Consider the following 22,327-nt stretch of genomic DNA (forward strand, 5'->3'; position numbering starts at 1 on the left):
CTTCCCCAAGTCTAACCATTCAACTATTCTTTTCGTTCTGTGGGTGAGCTAGTCCAATATCCTTCCCATAGCCATTTTCTCCATTGAGTTGGTCCAAGTTATTATTTCTGCTGCTTAAATTCACATTCTAAAAGATACACATCTCTCCAAAACTGATGCATGTTGCCTTTCAAAAGCTGCCAGACTGGGTCTGCTGAATGAATTAATGCATGATCAATGGCCCAGATCTCGCTGGATATGCAGGCTGGTAGAACTGGGGGCACACCGGGGCAGGAAGAAAAAGCGAGGAGTCACCTGAGCAGGGAAGAGGTAGAGAAAGAAGTTACAAGCATCCCTGTGCAAGGGGAGGGGATGTTAGTCAAGAGAAGGCCCTGGTCGGGGCAGAGCGTGAGCACTTGCTGAGAAGGATGAGAGGACCAGCAAGTGGGTGAAAGGCAGATGCTCTGCTGCTGGGCTCCTCTTGTTGGAAGTGGCAGAGATGAAGTTTCTGCTGGGCCCCTAGCTCTGCCCTTCTCGGATACCTTCCTTCTAGTTCCTCTCCCAGATGAAGGCTCAATACAGAAGGGATTACGTTCCCAGACCCCTGCTGCAGGGCAGGAGTCATCAGCTCCTGTGCACTGTTTGTAGCATGCACTGTCCAGCAGCCACAGGTGGCTCAGGCCAAACCAGGCCAGAAACCAAATCAGATCCATTCTGCCACAGGCCCAGGAACTACAGGGAGCCTGCTTGACCATTCTTAATCAATAGTCACACCAGATGAGGGTAACAAACAGGACACACAGTTGCTGCCTTTATTGCATAACAAGGGGAGCAAGCTAGCTCCAGACCTACCCCATCCTGGGTCTCGAGGAGGGGTGTCTAGCACAGAAATTCCCTGGGAAACCGTACATGAGCATCTGGAGTTGAGCCCCAGGATCAAGAGCAATGGTTGGAGGTAGGTACAGAGAAGTCCTTCTCAACCCCAGCATACAAATGATTGCAGCCCTCCCGGGACACCCCCTCTCTCGTGAGGAAGAGTCCCAGTCATCTATTCCTTTAGGACAGAGATGTGACATTGACTGCAACCTCACTGTTTTCAGAACAGAGCACAAGGTGCCCCAAAGTCAAGGCCCTCCCTCTGCCCCCAGCGGTCTGCATGCCCTCATGCTACCTTCCTCCTCCTGAGCAGAGAAGCAGGGGTAACCAGGGCAGAGTGCACTGGGGTGGAGTGAAGCCAGAGAGACTGTTCCTTACCCAGCCATTGGTGGGGAAGGTGCAAGGTCAGAATGGAAGGGGCCTGTGGACAAAGGGACAAGCAAAAGCTGGGGAGGGCAGGCAGCAGATGGCTCTCGGTTCAAAGCCTGGGATGGGAGTGTGTGCAAGGAAGTATGGGAAACAAGTGCCAGAGTGACAAGAACATGTATCATCAAAAACAAAACAAAACAAAACAAAGCTCTGCACAAAGACAGGATGGGCTCCAGAAGGGCCCTGGGTCTCATCTGGACTCGGGACAGGTTAGTTGCGGGATAAGCTGTGATGAATGAGGCAAAGAAGCTGAGAGGAGAGGAAACCCTGAGAGTCACAGGCTAGACCCCACAGGAAGTCTGGTGCCCTGAGGACAGCGAGAGGGCCAGGATAAGCATGGGTGAAAAGGTAAATGCCGGCCCGCCACCCCAGAGTGCAACATTTGCTCGTGTGGCAGCTGGGGCTAGGGGCAAGAGTGCAGAACTCATGCAGAGGACTCAAGGAGCCTCCAGCAGTGGCAAGTGTAAACTTAAATGAGGGCTGAGGCCACCAGGCACTTGGAGGTGGGCCCCACTTAGAGGCCTGGGAGCCTTGGGCAATAATGGCACTAGAAGAGGCCAACAGGTCATGTGCCATGCCCAAAGCCTTTCACTGAGGTGAAACTACTCAGAGAAGTCCCCAAGAGGTACCTGCTTTGGGTACCTTCTCTGCTTAGTCCTGAATTGAAAACATCTCCATATGGTTCAAGCTGCTTCCTGTTGGTCTGCTGTTTGGTAGAGGCCCCCAGCCTCCTGTTGGGGCTACCGCATGCCCTGGGCCTTAGAGCTCCCCTCTTGGGCAGGGGCCTGTCCCAGTAACTGAACAGTGACAGCCTCAGAGGCCTGGGGTGTGGCCTTGAAGCTTGGAGCATTCTTCCGGGAGCCCTGTGGACTGGGAACACCTTTCTTCTGAGGCTGGGGGCTCAGCTGGGAGCCTTTCCTGCCAGCAGATGGACTCTTGGAGCCTTTGGCCTTGGCTTGGGGGTGGGCAGCCTCAGAGACCTTGAGGGGTTTCAGCCTCAGCATCTCACAGTAGGTATTGCACTGGTGGGAAGAGGCAAACTGGTCCAGCAGGGCAGGGAAACAGCTCTCCTTGAGGCCTTGGTATCTGCAGCCAAACACAAGAGCTGAGTGTCTTGTCTCATGGGAGCTGGCTGACATAAGAGTGCTATGTTGTACCAGAGTGCTACCTCAGGTGCTTCCCTCCCAAACTCAAACTCAGATTTAAAATGGGTCCTCATACCCTGACACATAGAATTCATCATACGGGCCATTTTTTCAAATGTAGATTGCTATAGTCTGGTGGCCTGGCAGTCTAGTTGGTCTAGCTGTAGGACCTTTGCTCACCTGTATGCTGTAGCTTTCTCAAAGATGAAGAAAGTGGAAGAGGGCCCAGAATTGTAGGAAGCTTTTTGTGTGGGCATTGTGGGTTAGGGGTATGGGATGGGAGGATCAGTGTCCCCAGGGTGTTACCAGTTACTACATGGCCAAGGTTCACGTGACTGGGATTATGCAGCCCCAGGCTCAGCACGTCAAGGATGGAAAGTCATGATGAGTCAGGGTAACTGACACCCTGAGAAGACTCCAAGACATTCTGTCTTCAAGAAGCACTCACCCTCGAAGTTTGGTAGCGATCTGTACATCTGTCATCTTCCAGTCAACCCCTGTGGGAAGAAAGTAGAGGGTTGATGGCAACCTGGCCAGCTGTTGGGACCCTATGTCTCCAGCAAGGTGTCACCTTAGAAAGAATCTTCTAAGTTGACTGGAGCCGACTCTGCAAGCCGGTGAAGCTGATAGGTCAGGCCAATCCACACAGTGGATCATCCTTGGCCTCTGAACCAAAACCTTCTCCCTCCTCCTAACAGGGTAGCTGTCCAGTCAGAGAAGAGAAGGTAGGAGTGAGACCAGCAGAAACACAACACTGGCTAAGATAGGGTTTGCATTCTCACGAAGGCAGCAGGAGCTCTAAGAAACCAGGGAGTCAGCTAAGTAAAGGAGAACACAGCCAGGCACAATGGGGATGGGGAAAACATCCCTCACGAAGGTTAGTCCCTACGTGTCTCAGCATTCAGATTCGGGCCTATGTCCCCCTTTACAAGCAGCCCAGCATCTCTCTAGGAAGTCGCCTTTCCCTCACAGCCTGGAGTCATCATGTGACAGGGTGGTGGAACAAATGTGGCTGTGGAACCAGAAAGATCTAGATTTAGATCTCAATTACTTCTGAGCTGAATGAACTTAGTAAGTCGATTCATTTATAGCATTCCATTTTGTGTTATACTAATGACACTTGCATGGAATTGTAGCTTGCAAAAGGCCTTCCCAAAGGCAGGGTCTCAATGCTGATCACAAGTCTGAGGGGTATGAAGATACCATGCCAGAGGATGAAAGGCAACTACAGCCCAGAGAGATCAATGGCTTGACCTGCCTGAGCCTTGATTCCCTTCTCATTGCTTTGGTGTTTTTTATTTTATTTGTGACTTAATAAGAGTGTCTTGCTAATTTCCTGACTCAGTTTCCGTAGTGCTGAGATGATAGGTGTGCACTGTGAATTAATATATTGAATGATGATGACTTGGTATATCACCTAGCTACACCACACACACACACACACACACACACACACACACACACACACAATTACTTCTCTGGTAGCCCAGGCTATCTTTAAACTCACTATGTAGCCAAGGATGACCACAAACTCCTGATCTTTCTGTCTCTACTTCCGGAGTGCTGGGATGACAGTTTGTATGTGTTTGAGATGGAGTCTCATTTGTTGGTCAGGCTGGCTGCAAACTCAGAATTCTTCTGCTTTAGCTTTATATTTCCAGGATTACAGGTATGCAGCACCAGGGTTGGCAATGAAGTTTTTTGTGCTATGGTAGTAGAGTGTTTGGGAGGTTTGAGAAGTGAGAGAGTCAAGGGCAAGGCGTCAGGGAAAGGCAGTATCGGAAAGCTGATTGTGGGTTTTGAATTAGATCTCATGGAATGTTGTAGAAAATAAGCAAGTGGGCCTGAACTACACCCCTTTAAATGCAACTGGCAACAGGATGTCACTGGGTACATCTGCAACCCTGGTACTTGGGAGACAGGAGGCCAGTCTACTCTACACATCAAGTTCCAGGCCAGCCAGGGCTATATAGCAAGACCTGTCTCAAAAACAAAAACTAAAACAAAACCCCAACTATCGTACATAAGTTTGCATAATAAAAAATTGAAATCTAAAACAAATCTTTCACTTTTAGGTGGGTCTGGACTTCACTCCTCTAAATGTAACTACATTACAAACTGGCCACATGAGGCCCTGGTATAGCTAGGGATTGCATGCACAATGGTCTCTGCCCGATCTTAGTTATAAAGTCATTGTTACAGAAGGAGGCTAAGTGCTTTGTGAACTAGCAAGCCTGCGCTGTGCTCTGCCTTCTCCACATGCTTCCACCCGATGCCCCTGTGCATCCTCCACCCACATACCTGCCAAATCTGTGACAAGGAAGCTGCCGTTCGTCCACTGATACAGCCAGTGCTGGAAGGTCTGACACTTCTGCATGGCCTCCGAGCTGCTAGATGCTGCTGGGGTCCCAGCACAGCCCCATTGCCGGGAGCAGTAAGACTGCAGGGGCTTGCCCAGATCTTCCTCCAGGGTAGCGTATGGTATATTGTTTGCAGGCCGGTAGATCAAATAGAGTGGGATGATCCTAAAGATAGTTGCACCCTGCAGTAAGTTGGGAGATTGGCCACAGAGAGCACCTTCTCCTGTCCCGTTCATTCTTTTTTTAATGGTTTTTCAAGACAGGGTTTATCTGTGTAGCCTTGGCTGCCCTGGAACTCACTCTGTAGACCAGGCTGGCCTCAAATTCACAGAGATCCGCCTGCCTCTGCCTCCTGAGTGCTGGGATTAAAGGTGTGCACCACCGGGCTGGAGAGATGGCTCAGAGATTAAGAGCATTGACTGCTCTTCCAGAGGTCCTGAGTTCAATTCCCAGCAACCACATGGTGGCTCACAACCATGAGATCTGGTGCCCTCTTCTGGTGTGCAGATATACATGGAAGCAGAATGTTGTATACATAATAAATAAATAAATAAATAAATAAATAAATAAATAAATAAAAAAGGTATGCACCACCACCTCCCAGCCTATCCTGTTCATTCTTTACCTATAAGAAGGGACCAAGGAGTTCTCAGCCCTGGGTATAAAGGACAGAAGGAGGCATGGGAAATGACCACTGACTTCAGAGTTGGGCCCATTCTCTGTGGTCAGTAGGACTAAAATTAAACCCTGCTGTGGTCCCAGGCATCCTGTGTTTGGGTGAGGGCTGAGGAAAGTATGTGCAAATAGAAAGGACACCTGCAGGAAGGATTTAAGGGATGTCAGCACGACTTGATGGCTTGATGCCAGCAGGAGACCAGATGCAGAGAGAGAGGTTTTTACAGCTCATGCCAAGAGTCCACACTGACCCCACCCTGCCCACCTGCCACATTAGAATCCTACCCAGATGCCTAGCTTACTCACCCCTTCCCCTGTCTCTAGAGCCTCAGAGCCTGTGCAACAAGGAAAATCTTGGCTAAAGGAGAAGGGAAGGAATCCTGGGGCAGGGGGCGGGAGGGGGGGTTGTCAAAACTTTCCTAAAGTGGATAGTGAATCTCAATGCCATAACTTCCAATGTAGACTCCCTGAGCTGGGTGTGGGGTGACTGTAAGATCATCTGTACCTGGCTGGAACTCAGGAGGGCCCTGGGAGGTTATGAAATCACTGTCTTTACACAAGCCCAAGGCATGTGCTATGCAGCCCCTCTTTCGTCTACTTACTCCGGCACTTCCCCAAAGCCAGGTGCTGCCCGGGCTTCAGCTGCAAAGATTTTGCAGTACTCCCGACTCATGTTCTGGATCTTGCACCCCTATGGATTAGAAAAAAGCAAATCTCACCAGCAAGGAAGCTCCACAGCTGTCTGGTATGCCTGTCTGAGTGAATGGGCTGCCTGCCCGGGGAATGAAGGGAGAATTCCAGGCCAGGGGACCTCAAGGAGAATTCCCGACCTGTGGAAAGCAGGGCTCACTGCTTCAGGCTTTTTTTCTCTGTGCCCAATTTTCTTTTCTGAATAACAATGGTCTGTGGACTTTTTGTCAATTTTAGGTTTTCAAAGTGGTTTCTGACCTGGGTTTACTGGAGCCCTAATGCCAGGGAATGGTGCCCTGGGACCCCTCTGCAGAACTTGGGGCAGACTGTCCTCTCCGCCCACATTACTCCCCTTTATTTCACATAATAAGACTTTAATGAGATTGGATTTGAAGCAGGAGAAAGGCTTCTGAAAAAAAAAAAAAAAAAAAAAAAAAAAAAAAAAAAAAAAAAGCTGGAGAAAGATCTGTGTTCTTCCACAGGACCTAGGTTTGATTCCCAGACTCACTCGGCAACCTCTCCTCAGTGTCAAAAACACATAGGCAAAACACTCATACACACACACACACACACACACACACACACACACAATTTTTTTTTTCAAGACAGGGTTTCTCTGTGCAGTCCTGGCTGTCCTGGAACTTACTCTGTAGACCAGGCTGGTCTCGAACTCACAGAGATCCTCCTGCCTCTGCCTCCCTAGTGCTGGGATTAAAGGTGTGTACCACCAAGGTGTGGCACCCCAGAAATTTTTTAATTGAGTATGATAGCACACACCTTTAATCTCAGCATTCAGGAAGCAGAGGCAGATGGATCTCTGTGAGTTTCAAACCAGCCTGGTCTTCATAGTAAGTTCCGGCCAGAGTTACATAGAAAAACCCTGACTCAAAAGACAACTCTCTCTCTCTCTCTCTCTCTCTCTCTCTCTCTCTCTCTCTCTCTCTCTCTCTCTCTCTGTCTCTCTCTCTCTCTCTCCCTCTCTCTGTCTGACAATCATGAAGGCCTGTGTTCAAATCCCAAGGACCCATGTAAAAAGTCAGCCTTGGCTATGTGCAGTCCTGTGTCTGGGCTGCCAGGGCTTACTGGCTGCCAGCCTAGCTGCGGGTTCAGTAAGAGACCCTGTTTCAAGTGAATAAAGCAGAGAGTGATAGTGCAGGATGCACAACACTCTCCTTTGTCTTCTGCTGGGGCACATGTGTGTGGAAGCAACACACAGATAATTTGAAAAGTAGATTCTAAATTATCTGAGACTCTAATGTTCTCTGAGGCCAAGGGTCTGGATTCACAGCTGCAGCTCAGCCAGTCCTTGAAGGCCACACTAGAAACCTCGTGAGCTTGAAATGAAGGTGGCGTCTATCTCTATGGGGGGCTTCTAAAAGAACCCAGACTGGGGAAGGGGAAGAAGAAATAGAGTAGAGGGAGGGGGCGTGAGGTGGGAGGAGGGTAGGACAGACAATACCTGGATAGTGACGTCATAGTTTCTGCCCAGAAGAGAAGTCTCGCTCTCTGGTCCAAACACAAGCAGGCTGGATACCTTGATGACACACGTGCGGCCGGATTCGAAGATGGGTTCTAGCCCATAGATGACCTTGGCCTGGGAAGCCTTCTGAAGACCACATCCATGTCCACCCCCTCGGAGTTCCTCGCTCACCAGTCTCCCAAAGAGCTTGTCCCCCCAGCAGCCAGAGTCAGCCAGACCCTTAGCAAACACCATGGGGGTCATCTCAATCTCTTCTCCAACTGAAGGGGAACAGGAGAGACATGGGAACTCATATCTCCTGCCTGAGCGATGCAGGGTCCACAGGAAGGAAAGGGATTGGGATGCAAAACTGTCACACAGTAGGGCATTTGGTGCAGAAGCTATCTGACTGGACTCCCACCACTTAACATTGACGGCGCCCATCAGACAGTGAATGCCCCCCAAGAGCCTGCAGAGGGCCAGGTCTTCTACAGCATTTGCAGCCAACAGATCACCAGAATGGCCTCGTAAAGTGTTCTGAGCAAAGAAATCAATGACTTTACTTCAAACAATGTGTCTGACGAAAGTTTACTGGGTTGATCCAATAGCAGTGAGAGGAAGCAGAACTCCCTGAAGAAGCAATTGCCTCTAAGTCTCAACAGAAGTATATGGTATGGATCTAAACCACTGAACACCACCAGAAAACAAGGACATGACCATGAACTACTGGGAAGCCTGGCCTCAGGTTACAGGTCTTTCATCCTTGCTACTTTTGAGGCTGAGGCTGAAGGAACACAGGGTCAAGGCCTGCCTGGGCTGCTGTGGGTGAACTTCAGGTCAGCACAAGCGACTTACTGAGACTCTATCTCAAGATAAAAGGTAAGAAAGGCAGGTGGAGATAAGCTCGATAGGAGAGCATTTGCTTAGCATATGCCAGGCCCTGGGTTCAATCCCCACTACTGTAAAAACAAAACAACAATGAAAACTACTGGAGATTTATCAAAAGAGCATAAGAGCCAACCAAAGGTGCTCCATTTGGTCCAAAGTGAAGCAATTTTAGCAACAAAGAGAATAATTAGTGTAAAGCACTGTGCATATCAAATATGTCAAAAGCCCACTAGTTCATAACTGTAATTGATGAAACCTCCCAGTCCCCCTGGAAAAAGAAACAAGCCTCGCTGGTCACCTCAGAGCCTTCCCAGAGATATACTCATTATTCTGAAACTGGTAGGTACAGGGGGGAAGCAAGCACTCAGCCGTCACCCTCTCTTGGAAAGCTTGTATCAAGGTAGCCGTGGTCATTTCTTCTCAACTAATGAATGATGATGAAATGGTGGGATTGCATGCCTCCATGTTGTAACCCCCAAAGAGATAATGGACTTGGGCAATAATCAGTGACTACTAGGTCAGCCCATATGATGAAGTGGGGTGGAGAACGGTATTTTTTTAACTTTATAAGCAGTTGCTGAATCCAGTGAATATTACTATAAGGAAAGGATGTAACATTACCTGTTTCTGGGTAGGATGAAAAGGGAATAAACAGTACTCCTGTGAGTTACTGCTTCTGTGTTTTTTTACTTTTGGAACAATGACTCACTATACAGCCCAGGCAAACCTTGAACTCATAAGCCTCCTGCTTCAGCCTCCCAAGGGCTGGGGTTCTAGACGTGTAGTACTAAATCCAGTCTGTGGACTTTTGTTGCCAAGAAAACAAACAAAAACAACAAACATGCATGCTACACCTGAACTTGAATGTGACCCAACTTCCTAATTCGGAGATGGATTCTAACCCATAGATGACCTTAGCCTGGGAAGCCTTCTAAAGGTCACATTCATGGCCACCCTCTCAGAGTTCCTCACTCACCAATCACCCAAAGAGCTGTCCCCCCAGCAGCCAGAGTCAGCCAGACCCTTAGCTATCAGTTTAGAAGACACACATAGATGGATGGATTTGGTACACAAAGATATGGTGAACAAAATCTAGACTGTGAGAACTTCTACAGGGGTTGGACAGATGGCTCAGTTTGTTGAATGTTTGTGACTAGAGAATGAGGACCTGAGTTCAATCCCCAGTCAGGGATCACTATCATGAATCCTGACCTGGGAGAGACAGAGACGGGAAGATCCCCAGGGTTCAATGGCCAGCCAAATAGAAGAGACCCAGGTCTCAGTGAGACAGCTTGTCTCAAAAAGAGCAATTCTGAGGAGCAACACTCCAAGCAACACTCCAAATATCACTAGTGTCTATACACACATGTTCGAGTATCTACTTACACATAAACACACAAAAAAGAAATCCTATGCTTCAAGTGACTTCAACACATGAATGGCAACAGAGAAAACAGATGGGGGATGGGGGCATGGTAACATTAGACCAGCCTAATAAATTAGTGGTTCCTGCTCAAACCAACACATGGACACAACTGACAATATTAAAGTTCTTGATATGGTTGAGCTCTTGGTTTCTTTCATTTTGTTGTTCAGACAGGGTCTCATTCTGTAGTCCAGGGTAAGTTGGAGCTTACTATGCAGATCAGGCTGGCCTGAAATTTATGATAATTCACCAGGCTCTGGCTCAAAGTGCTGGGATTCCAGGCATGCACCACCATGCTTAGCCCAGATATTGGCCTATATGTTACAGAGATTAAATATTATTTGACAATAGAACAAAGGGACTTTTTAAAAAGTTATTTATTTTCACTTAATTTTAATTGGTTTTTGCCTGCATGCCTGTTTGAAGACCCAGAACTGGAGTTACAATCAGGTGTGAGCTGCCATGTGGGTGCTGGGAATTGAACCCAGGTCCTCTAGAAGAGCAGTCAGTGCTCCTAACCACTGAGCCATCTCTCCAGCCCCTGAACAAAGAGACTATCAAACCCTTAAAGTGCTTGTCAGCTGTCAGGAATAGCTATGCCTGATGGCATACACATTTAATTTCAGCACTCAAGAGACAGGCAGGTGGATCTCTGTGAGTTTGAGACTAACCTGGTCTACAGAGTAAGTTCCAGAACAGCTGAGATGCTATCTCAAAACAAACACAGTGAGATGCTATCTCAAAACAGACAAACTACTTAGGAGTACATCTCACTATCACCAAAGAGCTGCGAAAATGCACGTTTCCCAGGTCTTCCCTAGACATTCGGGATGCTTGAACAAGGAGGCAGAGAAGCTGTGTTCATAGCAGACTACAGGGACTCTGAAGCCAAAGTCCACAGAGCACCGTGAGAAACTCAGGGTGCCCTGGTGGCAGTCCTGCCCTTCAAGGACTCTGAAGGGGTCAGAGGACTGCATTAACTCCTGCCAAGTGCTCCCCCCACCCCCAGCCCATCTTCCTCCACAATCTGTAGAAGCATCAGTTCTCTATCACCCCCCCAAGCCATATCTTAAACTGGGGGGCAGAGGGGAGCAGCATGCAGACTTAGAAAAGATTGTAAACACTAAGGAAGGAAACCCTGCAAAGGGCGGAGCTGGGGATGAAGGCCCACCCTCCTACCCAGAGGGCCACATACCTTCACCTTCCTCTCTGGAGATGAAGCCGGACAGCACTATGTGGAGAAAAAGAGGATACCGCTGCCTTCAGGCTGTCTGTCCCGGTAGAGCACCACCCCTGCGAGGCACAGTGCTGCCACCCACAAGGCCAGGCCAGCAAAGATCCTAGAAGCAGGACACTCACCCTCAGGACTGAGGCAGAAGTCGGTGGAAGCTGAGCCATGCTCATTATGGATGGTACAGCGATACGTGCCACAGTCCACGGGAGATGCCTGCACGATGGCCAAGGCCGCCGGCCCCTCGTCCCCTGCACTGCAGAGAAGGGAGACCTCTCTTGTGAGGGTCATCACCATGACACAGGGCCTTCAGCCCAACTCTCACAGGCTGCTGGGGACCCAGCAGCCTGGGAAGGTGGAGAAGTTCCATGGTTGGGGACAGGTCCCCAGTCACACAGGTGACACTCGCTGTGTGATTTAAGACCTCTGGGCTTCAACTTTCTGATCTCCACATGAAACAACAGACTCACTCTCTGGGGCAACTGTGAGGATGAAATGAGGGCATGGACTGGAAACATTAGTACAATGTCCAACATGACGGTACCTGGGGAGCCTGGTCAGGAGGTGGTGGTACCCAGGTGGCTTACCTCCTGCTCACCTCGCCCACTGGGTGCTGATCCTTTGCCCAAGTCAAGACTGAGTCACTAACAATGTTGAAAAATTGGCACCAGAGCTTCAGACTGCCAGAAGAGTCTGGAAACTGCTCCACCCGGATTTTCCGGATCACCTGTGGGGCTGCGGACAGGAGCTCCGTTATATCCCCAGTACCCTGTGCCCTCTGGCCACGCCCTTGCATCCCTGGTTTCCCTGGGAAACAGACTGAGAGAAAGCAGCAAACATAAACTCAGCACTTGATAGCCCTGGCTGCCTCCCACCTACATCTTAGGCTTCTACCCTGACCCCACCTGCAGCACTCACCTCTTAATCAGGAAAATAAAAATCACCCCAACCCCAGGCCCGGGAGGGACTCATAGCAAAACACACCAACAGTGACAAGCAGTAAAGTAAGGTTCCCATCTCGACAGACCTTCGAGTCTTATCTTGACCATGGGGTAACCATGGAACATGTCTAGTAAGGGGGTGATGGTGATGGTGCATTTAGAATGCCACTGAAGCCACGCCCTGCACTAAGTGGTGCCTTTTTGTTTGCTTGCTTTGTCTTTGTTGTTTGGTTTGGTTTTTCAGACAGGGTCTCCCAACATAGCCCAGGCTGATCTTGAACTTTCTCAGTTCTTCTGCCTTAGTCTCTGGAGTGCTGGGATCATAGATGTCTACCACAGTACCTCACCTAGAATTTGATTTCTCCCACGCCTTTACCCCTCACTGCACCACGGCTACTGCCGCTGTCCCCTCATTTTGTGAGGAAGGCGAGCATGACAAGTGTCAGGCCTTTATGATCGCTCATTAAGTACTTTTCCCAAGGGAACCCATTAATCCCTAGCAGGGAGGTGCCCCTCCCCCACCACGGGGCGGTGCTGGACATAGGAGTACTATGCTCAACTAGGCTACAACTTCCTGGCAGCCCTCCCCTCCCCATACTCACCCTTTAGCAGGTCTTTGGCTTTCCTTGGCTTGGCTAGAGCTTCCTGCTTGCTTTCCTCCAGGGCTGGCTCTGAGTCCAGGCCACTGGCTTTGGGTCTGGAGGCTAGGTCTCCTGTTGCAGGCTCTTCTTCTGTCCCAGGTACCTCTAACATGCTGGTCTTTCGGGCCTGGGTAGGGGACCGTCTCTCCCGCCCTGGAGTCCCTAGGGATCCAGGTGTCAGGCCCTTCCTGAGTCCCCTAGGGGAAACTGTAGGGCTCTCCCTTTCTTCAGCCTTGTTTGCATCTCCATCTGAGGTGGCTCTGACCTTAGGGAGGAACCTCTTCCTCCGGGCCCCTAGAGCCAATTCCTCAGGTGTAGCTGCAGGGAGACCTGTCAAAGCCTCCCCTGGGGTCGCTTCTTCTTGGCAGGTTTCCTGGGTTCTGCTCTCTACTGTTGGCTCACTCACTTCCCCTAGTAGTCCATTCTTGTCACTTTCCTGGGAGGTCTCCTCCCTGGAATCCCCTCCCTCACCAGCAACAGATGCTTCGTCACCCACCACAATGGCAGGGATGGTGAGGGGGCTGGGACATGGGCCCCTGGAGCACTGGGCAGCAGCCAGGGCCTGCTGGCCAGCCTGTACCTCACGGTCCAGGAGGCCAGTAAGGCGGCGGGAGGTGCAGGGGCTCAGCAACAGGGTCTGTGCACTCTGCACCAAGTGATTGTTCTCCACGCGTTCCAGGATACGCCTCGATGTCCTGGGACTCAGCCCAGCCACTTCCACGGTGGGGACCAGAGTAGAGGAGGAATCTAGGCCGCCAGTGGCAGCCTCTCCCTGGGACTGTGCTCTGGCTTCACCTATCTCTGGACTGGAGAGCTTCAGCAGCAGAAGCAAGTAGTTCTTCAGGGAGTCTATAAGCCCAGGGTCACAGCTCCGGGTCCCCGAGGACCTCCCCTCCACATTTGGCTCCTTGGCACAGGCTCCTCCACTGCTGGTAGCCATGACTTCTGGTGGGTGATTCTGGGTGGGGGACCCTGGCCCCAGTTGCAGAGTGGAAGCAGAACTGAGCAGGTCCTGGTCTGTGGAGGGGAGGAAGTCGTCCCCGCTCATGCGCTGAGAAGCTGTGGGGCTAGGTAGCTCCTCCTGCAGTCTATTGGTCAGGCCAGGTCCAGAAGAAGAGGGTGTGGTGAGCACCTCCTGACTCGAGCTGGCTGAATGCCCACCAGGGAGATCCACATACAGTGTTTTCCCAGGCTGCTCCTCCTTGGGACACTGAAACAGGCTGTCTTCTTGCTTGGCCTTAACCAGACCTAACCACTCTGGCTTTTGATGGGTTTCTCCTCCCAACTGCTTTGAGTCCCCCTCAGGAGGTAGTTGTGCTGGGCACATACGATTTCCTGGCAGGGGACCTAGTAGAGAGTCCTCATCACTTCTGAAGGCTGTTACTGCTGCCTCTTCAGAACTAAGCATGAAACCAGATTTTTCTTGGACATGAGATACTTCCGGGCACGTCTCAAAACATTCCATAACCTGATCACCTCCAGGGCATTCTGATGGTGAGAGTTTGAGGGCTCTGGGTGGTGAGCTGAGGCCAGCCATAGATGGCTGCTCTGATTGGGTTTTGAAAGCTGTGGAGATGCTGGCCACTAACTGTGTCTCCTTTTCTTCCTGAATCCTTGTGTCTCTCGGGTCTCGCTGCAATGTCTCACGTGCCTGTGTCTGTCCTACCTGCGTATCCACCCTTCTCTGTGTCACGGAATCCTTCTGTGAGCTCCCGACTGACTGTAACCTCTCACTTCCTTGTGTTACAACGTCCTTCTCATCCAACTGTGTCCCCTGGGAGGCTTGTGCTCCATCTCCCTGAGTCCTTCCATACACGTGCAGCTTTCCATCTGTCTGTGTTTCCTTACTGCCTCTGTTTCTCCCATCAGCTTGTGTCCTCCTGTCCTTTTGAATGTCTGTATCCATGGACTCCATGACACCTTGATTTCCAGGGGTGCTATGATCAACAGAGATGGTATCGGGGCTGCCGCTGGAAGACATGGCAGGAACCATGGCTGCTTGGGACTCCAGAGCCTGAGAACACATGACCAAAAGCAAAGTCTTAGCTACACACATTGGGATCTCTGCAGTACTACACCCCAGCTTTCTCCGACCTCATTCAGAACTGCTCTGAAGGGAATCTTGCCACTTGGTTCCTCAGGTGTGCTGAAGGTCGGGCAGAGACACATGACAGAACCCCGAAGTCTCATGTTCTGATCCCAGAAACTAGGTTAAGGTTGAATAGAATCCAGGCCTATCTGGCCTTCTGACTTCTCCCTGAATAAATCCTGCCATCTTGAAAGACTCAGCCCATGGCTGACCCTGCCTTCACCTCTGTCATTTGGAGGATATTGTCCTTGTTCCAGGGCTCCCAGACGTCCATTTGCCTTTGTTTGTTTGTTTTTTCTCTCTCTCTCTCCTTCCCTTCTCCCATTCCTATCTCCCTCTCCCATGTCTGTCTGTCTATCTTTTGGAAGGTAGAGAGAAGAGGTCTCAAACAAGGTCATATGCAGCACAGTCTAGCCTCAAATTCATTCTGTAGCTGAGACAGGCCTTGAACTACTGATCCTCCTGCCTCGACTTCCTAAATGCTGGGATTACAGACACAAACTACCATCCTGGCCAGTCCTTCTCTTATGTAATAATTGACCTGTATAGAATGATAGGTAAACTGAGAGAATTTCAAAATATGTACTGACAATGGCCTCAATGCCAACATCTACCAGTAATCCTAGGCATGTTGGGATACCATGATGTCATCCAAACAGATTCAAAGAACTCTGAATGGCACCTATGCCAAGAAATCAATGCATTGTCAGTGTTCTCTTTTCAGCTGCTACCGGAAAGCTCTGTGCTGGGTTCCCACACACTAGGTAGACTGCCTCTGCCACTTCCTGCTACAATGTGGTCTTAAAAGACCACAGTGCTGGGGCAGGATAGCTGCGAGGGTAAGAGCACGTGTGGTGAAACTCTGATGGCCTGAGTCTGATCCCTGATGCTTCTGTAATCCCCCAGCAAGACAGGAGGCAGAGACAGGACAGCCTAAGCTCATGGGCCAGCAAGCCTGGAATATACAGTGGTGCTGAAAATGAGAACAATCCTGGCTTAACAAGGTAGATAACAAGAACCAACTACCAAGAGATGTCCTCTGACCTACACATATACACACACACACACACACCACATGAGGGGACAGGAACAATAATAATAAGGTAAAATAAAATGTAAAGCCAGGTATAATGGTGCACGCCTTTAATCCTAGCATTCAGGAGGCAGAGGCTGGTGAATCTCTGTGAGTTCGAGGCCAGCCTGGTCTACAGAGAGAGTTCCAGGACAGCTAGAGCTCCACAGAGAAATCCTGTCTAAAAAAAAAAAGAGAGAGAGAGAGAAGGAAAGAAATAGAGGGGGGAGAGGGAGAGAGGGAAAGTAGAAAGGAAGGAAACTAAGAAGGAAGGAAGGAAGAAAAAAGGAAGGAAGGAACGAACGAACGAACGAACGAATGAAAGGCTGTCAGGCTAAGAAACTTATTTTGAACACACGGGACATAAGTATCATTCCTCTGGTCGTGACTTGAGGAAGCACCTAAAGAACAAAATTCAGTCAACCAAAAGATGATTCAGAAAGCCACAAAGGTCAGGCTGTGATGGCGTCAGGCAGTGATGGCTTGCACCTTTAATCCCAGTACTCAGGAGGCAGCAGCAGGAAGATCTCTGTGAGTTCCAGGCCAGCCTGGTCTCCAGAGCAAGTGCCAGGATAGGCTCCAAAGCTACAGAGAGAAACCCTGTATCCAGGAGGGAAAAAAAAAAAAAAAACAGAAGCAGGAAGATGGCAGGTGGAGTCACTAATAAAAACAAACCAGGAGCCAGGATGGAGCCATAGCTAAAGTGGTGAAGTGCTCACCTAGCATGCCCAAGGCCCTGGGTCCCATCCCCAGCACTGTATAATTCCAGCCCACAGGAGTTGGAGGCAAAAGGATCAGAAGTTCAAGTTATCCTCAGTCACAAGCCTAGTTTAAGGCCAACCTGGGATACTTGAGACCCTGATTCAAAACCAAACAGCCAGGCATGGTGGCCCAACCTTTAGTCCTAGACAGAAGCAGAGGCAGACAGGTCTCTACATAGTAAGTTCCAGGTCACCTAGACACACTAGGAAAGTGTGTGGTGTGTGTGTGTGTGTGTGTGTGTGTGTGAGAGAGAGAGAGAGAGAGAGAGAGAGAGAGAGAGAGAGACTTAACTATACAAAGATTATCATTTAGAAATAAAGCTTGTGGATACTATAAGATAGTAGAGAGACAGAAAACAGGTAGAGAAGGAGAGTACTGTCATTGCTCACCATAAAGAAACAAAACACAAACAGTATTCTTCCCTTGCAGACCCTTCTACTCTTGGGAGTTCTGTCTCACTTTTTCTTAGTAATAAGTCTATGTTGCAGCCGGGTAGTGGTGGTGGCACAGGCCTTTGATCCCAGCACTCGGGAGGCAGAGGCAGGTGGATCTATATGAGCTCAAGGCCAGCCTGGTCTATGAAACTACACAGACAAACCTTGTCTCGAGAAAAAAAAGTCCATGTTGCTCTGTTTTAAAAGAAAAACATTAAGGACTGGAGATGTGATTCAGTGGTTAAGAGCATTTGTTGCTCTTGTAGAGGACCAAAGTTTGGCTCCCAGCACCTACGTCAGATGACTCACAACAGTTCCAGGGAATCCAATGCCTCTGGCCTCCTGGGACACCTGTGTTCAATACTCAAGTACGCACACACACACACACACACACACACACACACACACACACACACCTAAAAATAATTTTATAATATTTTTAAACAAACAAAACATGAAACCAGGTGTAGTGGCAAATGCCTTTATTCCTCAAACTCTTGAGACAGAGACAGTTGGATCTCTGCAGCTATGCTAGCCTTGTCTATAGAGAGTCCCATGCCAACTAGGGCTACATAATGAGACCCTGTCTCAAAATAATAATAAAAAGATTTAATTATATATCCAAAATATTGTAAAATTTAGTTTTTTCACTAAATGTAGGATTTTGAATGGTGTTATAAATGTGAGAAATATTCATATTTTGTGAATATAGGGAGTCTGACTGAAGGATTTTAACTAACATGTTTTTTAGCTTCTCTCTGACAATCAAGATGTATGTCTATGAATGATGTGCATGTGTGAGTGCAGCACCCAAGATGTCCAGAAGAGGGCATCAGAGTTACAGGTGGCTGTGAGATGCCCGATGTGTGTACTGGGATCTGAACTCCAGTCCTCTGTAAGAGTAGTACTGAGTCAGTCTCCCCTGAGCCATCTCTCCAGCCCTCTTAAGTAAGTTTTCATTTCATACCATGTGTATATGACACATATTCAACAAAAATTTAATTAAAATGAAAATAAAAAATAAAACCTTCAACTGGGCATGGTGCCACATATCTTTAATCCCAGCACTTGGGAGGGAGGCAGAGTCAGGAGGATCGCAGTCAGTTCAAGGCCAGACTGGTCTGCTGAGTGTGTTCCAGGCCAGCCAGGGCTACACACTGAGACCCTGTCTCAAAAATAAATAAATACATAAAAATAAACTCTTATGTGATAAATGAAGTCTTTCCTTCAGCAAGAGTCCCAATATCTCCAGGTTCATCTTTTTGGTCCCTCCACCTAATACTAACTTACCGTAATAACTGTAACTACTTTGTTTTTCCTCTGTCAAACATACTGACCCCGCTCTTTGCCTACCTGGAAAACTGCCCTCATCCTTGAAGATCTTAGTCAAGGTTCCTCTCACCTCTGAAGACTTCATAATTTCTCTCAACCCTCTAAAACATGAGTGGCTTCATCCCTATGCACACAGCAAACAGACTTAACTTCATCATCACACCATCATTCTTCATGGCAATTATTTATCCTGTGCATGTATCCATCTGCTAATCTGTGAACCCCTTCTCTCTGACAAGGGTCCAGTACAAGCCTAGGTTAGAGTTAGAGACCAGTAAATATATAGTAGATGTATGAATACTTCTCTACATGTCTACAAGGGCTGAGCCCTCCAAACAACAGAAGGTGTTTAGGTTTAGGTGTGTGCATAAACAGCATATTTTTGTGTATGGTGTGCATATGGTGTGTACATGTGTCGGGGGGGGGGGGCGGTGCACAGGCCAGAAGTCAGCTTTGGGTATGGTCCTTCAGGAGCTTTCACCTTGATTTTTGAGACAGGATCTTTTACTTGGACCTGGGACTCGCCATTTCATCTAGGTTGACTGACCAGTGTACCCCAGGGATCTGCCTGTCTCTGCTTCCCCAGTGTGCCGAGATTACAGTATATGTCACTATTTCCAGCTTTTAAAGATTGAACTCAGGTACTCATATTTGTGCATCAAGCAATTTAGCAACTGAGCTAGTTCCCTAGTCCCAACAACATATCTCTTTAGACAAATATGCAAGCTGGGGCTGGAGAGACGGTTCAGTGGTAAAGAGTACTTGTTCTTCTTGCAGAGGACCTGGATTCTGTTCCCAGGAGCCACATGGTGATCCACAGGTGTAACTCCAGTTACAGGGGCTCTCATGCCCTCTTCTGACTCTGTGGTTGCCAGGCACACAGGTGGTGCAATACGTACGTGTAAGCAAAACACATACATAAAATAAATTTATTTTTTATTATACAGAGGGAACCTAGGTGGTATCATATAAGTTTTTCTATTACAAATAGCACTAGCTGTTTTAACTTCCATCCTCTCTCACCCACTTCCTAAATCCTCAGAGGATACAGGCCCAGTGATCATCTCTTCAGGCCCCTCTGCTGCAATCTCATCTTCTTTGTGAGTCTTTGTCTTTTTCATTATTTCCCATGGTTTCTTCATCTTCAGCAAGTCCATCTCCCTGGTATTTGTCATGAGTCCACTTTGGAGTGCTATCTGGTTTGTTTGTTTGCTTGTTTGTTTTTAATTCAAGCACCTTCTACTGAGATGAACAATGCCATGACTTTATCGTCTCTGGCCTGATTACACACACCATCATCTTTGTCATCACACAAGAGGAATTCCTTGCTCCCTGGAGTGTATTTTAGATACTACTCCTTTCAGTCTTTTTTGGGGGTGGGGGAGAAAAACTGTTGGAATTGTTTGCACTAGTATTTTTCCCAGCAAAAAGTCCTCTTTCTCTAATTAAAAAAGAAAGAAAAAGAGAAGTCCCTGATAGCCGCCAACTTCTTGCAAAGCTGTGTATCCTTAGAGGTCATTGTGAGCCTTAAGCTATTTTCTTCTTACTTCTCTTTTCCCCTCAACAACTGGAAGATGGTGATGCTGAAGAGGGTGATGGTAGATGATCTTGCTCTCTATTTGCTTGCTTTTTCTTTTTAAATGGTAGTCTCATGTAACCCAAGATGTCCTTGAACTCACTGTGTAGACCAGGCTAGCCTCAAGCTCACAGGAATCTACCTGTCTCTACCTAGAGCTGAGATTAAAGCTAGTGCACCACCATGTCCAGCCAAGGTTTAGTTTATTTTTACTCGGTATGTATGTCTGTATGTGCATGTGGGTCTGTGCATATATGACTACAGATGCCTACGGAGTCTGGAAGAGGGTGTTGAATGCCCTGGAGCTGGGGTTACAGGAGACTGTGAGCTTGCCTGATATGGGTGCTGGGAACCAAACTCCAGTCCTCTGCAAAATCAGTGTGCACTCTTAATCACAGAGCCATCTTTGCAGTCCCTGTGAATTCCTTTCCAGAGGAACCTCTTCTTTGGGCTAATCACTTTTGGGGGGAGGGGAAGGTGTTTTTCTTGGAACTCCTCTTTTAGAGACAGATTCGCTGTATGGAAAGGAAGGAAGGAAGGGATGACCTTGGAGATCTGGAGGATCTATATGGCTGGTCTGATATGTCTTAGCATCCTGAAATGACTCTTGGTTTTGGACTCCTAGAATGTGAATGTCCTTGCCCAACCCCTAGAATACCTCTGTTCCATCCAGACAGGGCCATAACCACCTCAATGGGATCTAGTTCTTCCTTGGTTACCATCAATCCTTTCTCTGCATCTCATGTCATCTTGTGCCTCTGTCACCTTTGTAATCATGATGATAATCTCTATAATAGGTTCAGTATTTACTAGAAGATCTCCACCAGGTACTGGATGAAGCCTGGGAACTGTAGCTCTTCTCTCCAGGGCTTGAGTTTGATGGAGCGGACTGTGATCTTAAAGAGTGCATACAGAGTTGGGGCACAGTCTACTGAGATCACTACTTTACTATTCTCAGCAATGTGTAGTGATCTTAGCCCCGCATAGGTTCCTCTGTCTTCTCTCCTTTATGTTGCATCTCATATACTTAATGTACATTAGAAACTCCACCAGACAATAGCATTTTTTTTCGAGACAGGGGCATATTTTTTTGCTTTCTAGTTTCAAACATATTGTTTAAAGAATGTAAGATTGGGCATGGTAGCTTATGCTTATGAATCCAGGACTCTGAAATCTAAGGCAGGAGGATTGTCATGAGTTTGAAGCCCTCCTGGGTTACACAGTGAGTTCCAGGCCAGCCTGGGCTACAAAATGAGCCCCGTCTCAAAAATAAAAGTCAGAAATAAAAATAATTTTTAACTTTTGAAATTATTATTATATCAGTTTTAGAAAATTAAAAAGAACAAACCCCAAAACATTCACTCTGTCCTTTTCTGGTTTATTTTGGTTTTGTTTTTGAAACAAGGTCTCACTCCACAGCCCACCGTGGCCTGGAACTCAGTTATAACTGAGGAACCCTGAACTCCTGATCCTTGGCTCCTTGGGGTGCTGCATGACAGGTGCACATCACCTCAGGTAGGAAGTGCTGGGGATGAACCCGGGGGTTAGTGCATGCGAGGCGAGGCACTCTACCAGGTGAGCTACACCCCAGATCCACCACTCATCCTTGAAATTGCAAATTGCGTTGTAGCATTGGTCTCCTCTGAAGAATTTACTGAGCAATTCTTCTAGAACAGATACACTGGCCAAACATTTGTAGTTTGCCTTTAATACTCAAAAGTAATTTATTTAATGTATAATTTGATTCTGAAGTATCTTCTTTTGTCAGTTAAAAATAATTCCACTTTCTTTTAGCCTTCATTTTCTGGAATGAAAATATCTGTGGTCACTCAAACAAATGTTCCCCTATAAGCAATGGATTATTTTCCTCTATTTTAAAGATTTTTTCATTTTCCTTACTTTTCAACAATTGGATTATATTTTTACAGTGCATTTATCCTGTTTGTGGTTTGCGTGTAGTGAGTGCCCTTGCAGGCCAAAAGAGGACACCCTGTCCCCTGGAACTGGAGTTACAGGTTGTAAACTACCCTGTGGGTGCTGGGAATTGAACTCAGATCCTCTCTGAAAGAGCAAGCAATCAGTACTCTTAATCACTGAGTCATCTCTCCAGCCCCGCTATTTTTGACTTGTTGAACTGGAGTTTTTGTGTGTTTTGTATATTTATTACACTTAGTGTGTGTATGTATGTGTACATGTACCATAGCGTATGAGGAGGTCAGGGGATGTAGGGGTCAAAGGACATGGAAGTTACAGGACAACTTGCAAGACTCAGCTATCTTTCTCCAAAATGTGGGTATCAAATCAGGTTGCCAGGCTTAGCAT

General features: G+C 48.0%; 1 protein-coding gene across 2 annotated transcripts in view; it reads right to left on the reverse strand.

Annotated features, from left to right (window-relative positions):
- Positions 1–1,387: 1,387 nt before the first annotated feature.
- The window catches only part of Alpk3 (alpha kinase 3), a 47,442-nt gene continuing 26,502 nt past the window's right edge, over positions 1,388–22,327 (reverse strand). For both annotated transcript variants that reach the window (XM_035442422.1, XM_027408277.2), the window contains 9 exons: positions 12,702–14,754; positions 11,746–11,893; positions 11,287–11,414; positions 11,123–11,158; positions 7,614–7,894; positions 6,067–6,155; positions 4,731–4,954; positions 2,878–2,926; positions 1,388–2,370 (listed from right to left, as the gene is read on the reverse strand). In XM_035442422.1, the coding sequence (XP_035298313.1) occupies positions 2,025–2,370; positions 2,878–2,926; positions 4,731–4,954; positions 6,067–6,155; positions 7,614–7,894; positions 11,123–11,158; positions 11,287–11,414; positions 11,746–11,893; positions 12,702–14,754 (3,354 nt within the window). In that variant the 3' untranslated portion in view covers positions 1,388–2,024. The remainder of the gene's footprint in view (positions 2,371–2,877; positions 2,927–4,730; positions 4,955–6,066; positions 6,156–7,613; positions 7,895–11,122; positions 11,159–11,286; positions 11,415–11,745; positions 11,894–12,701; positions 14,755–22,327) is intronic.

The sequence above is a fragment of the Cricetulus griseus genome, chromosome 3 (genome assembly GCF_003668045.3).
Source record: "Cricetulus griseus strain 17A/GY chromosome 3, alternate assembly CriGri-PICRH-1.0, whole genome shotgun sequence".
Lineage (NCBI taxonomy): Eukaryota > Metazoa > Chordata > Mammalia > Rodentia > Cricetidae > Cricetulus > Cricetulus griseus.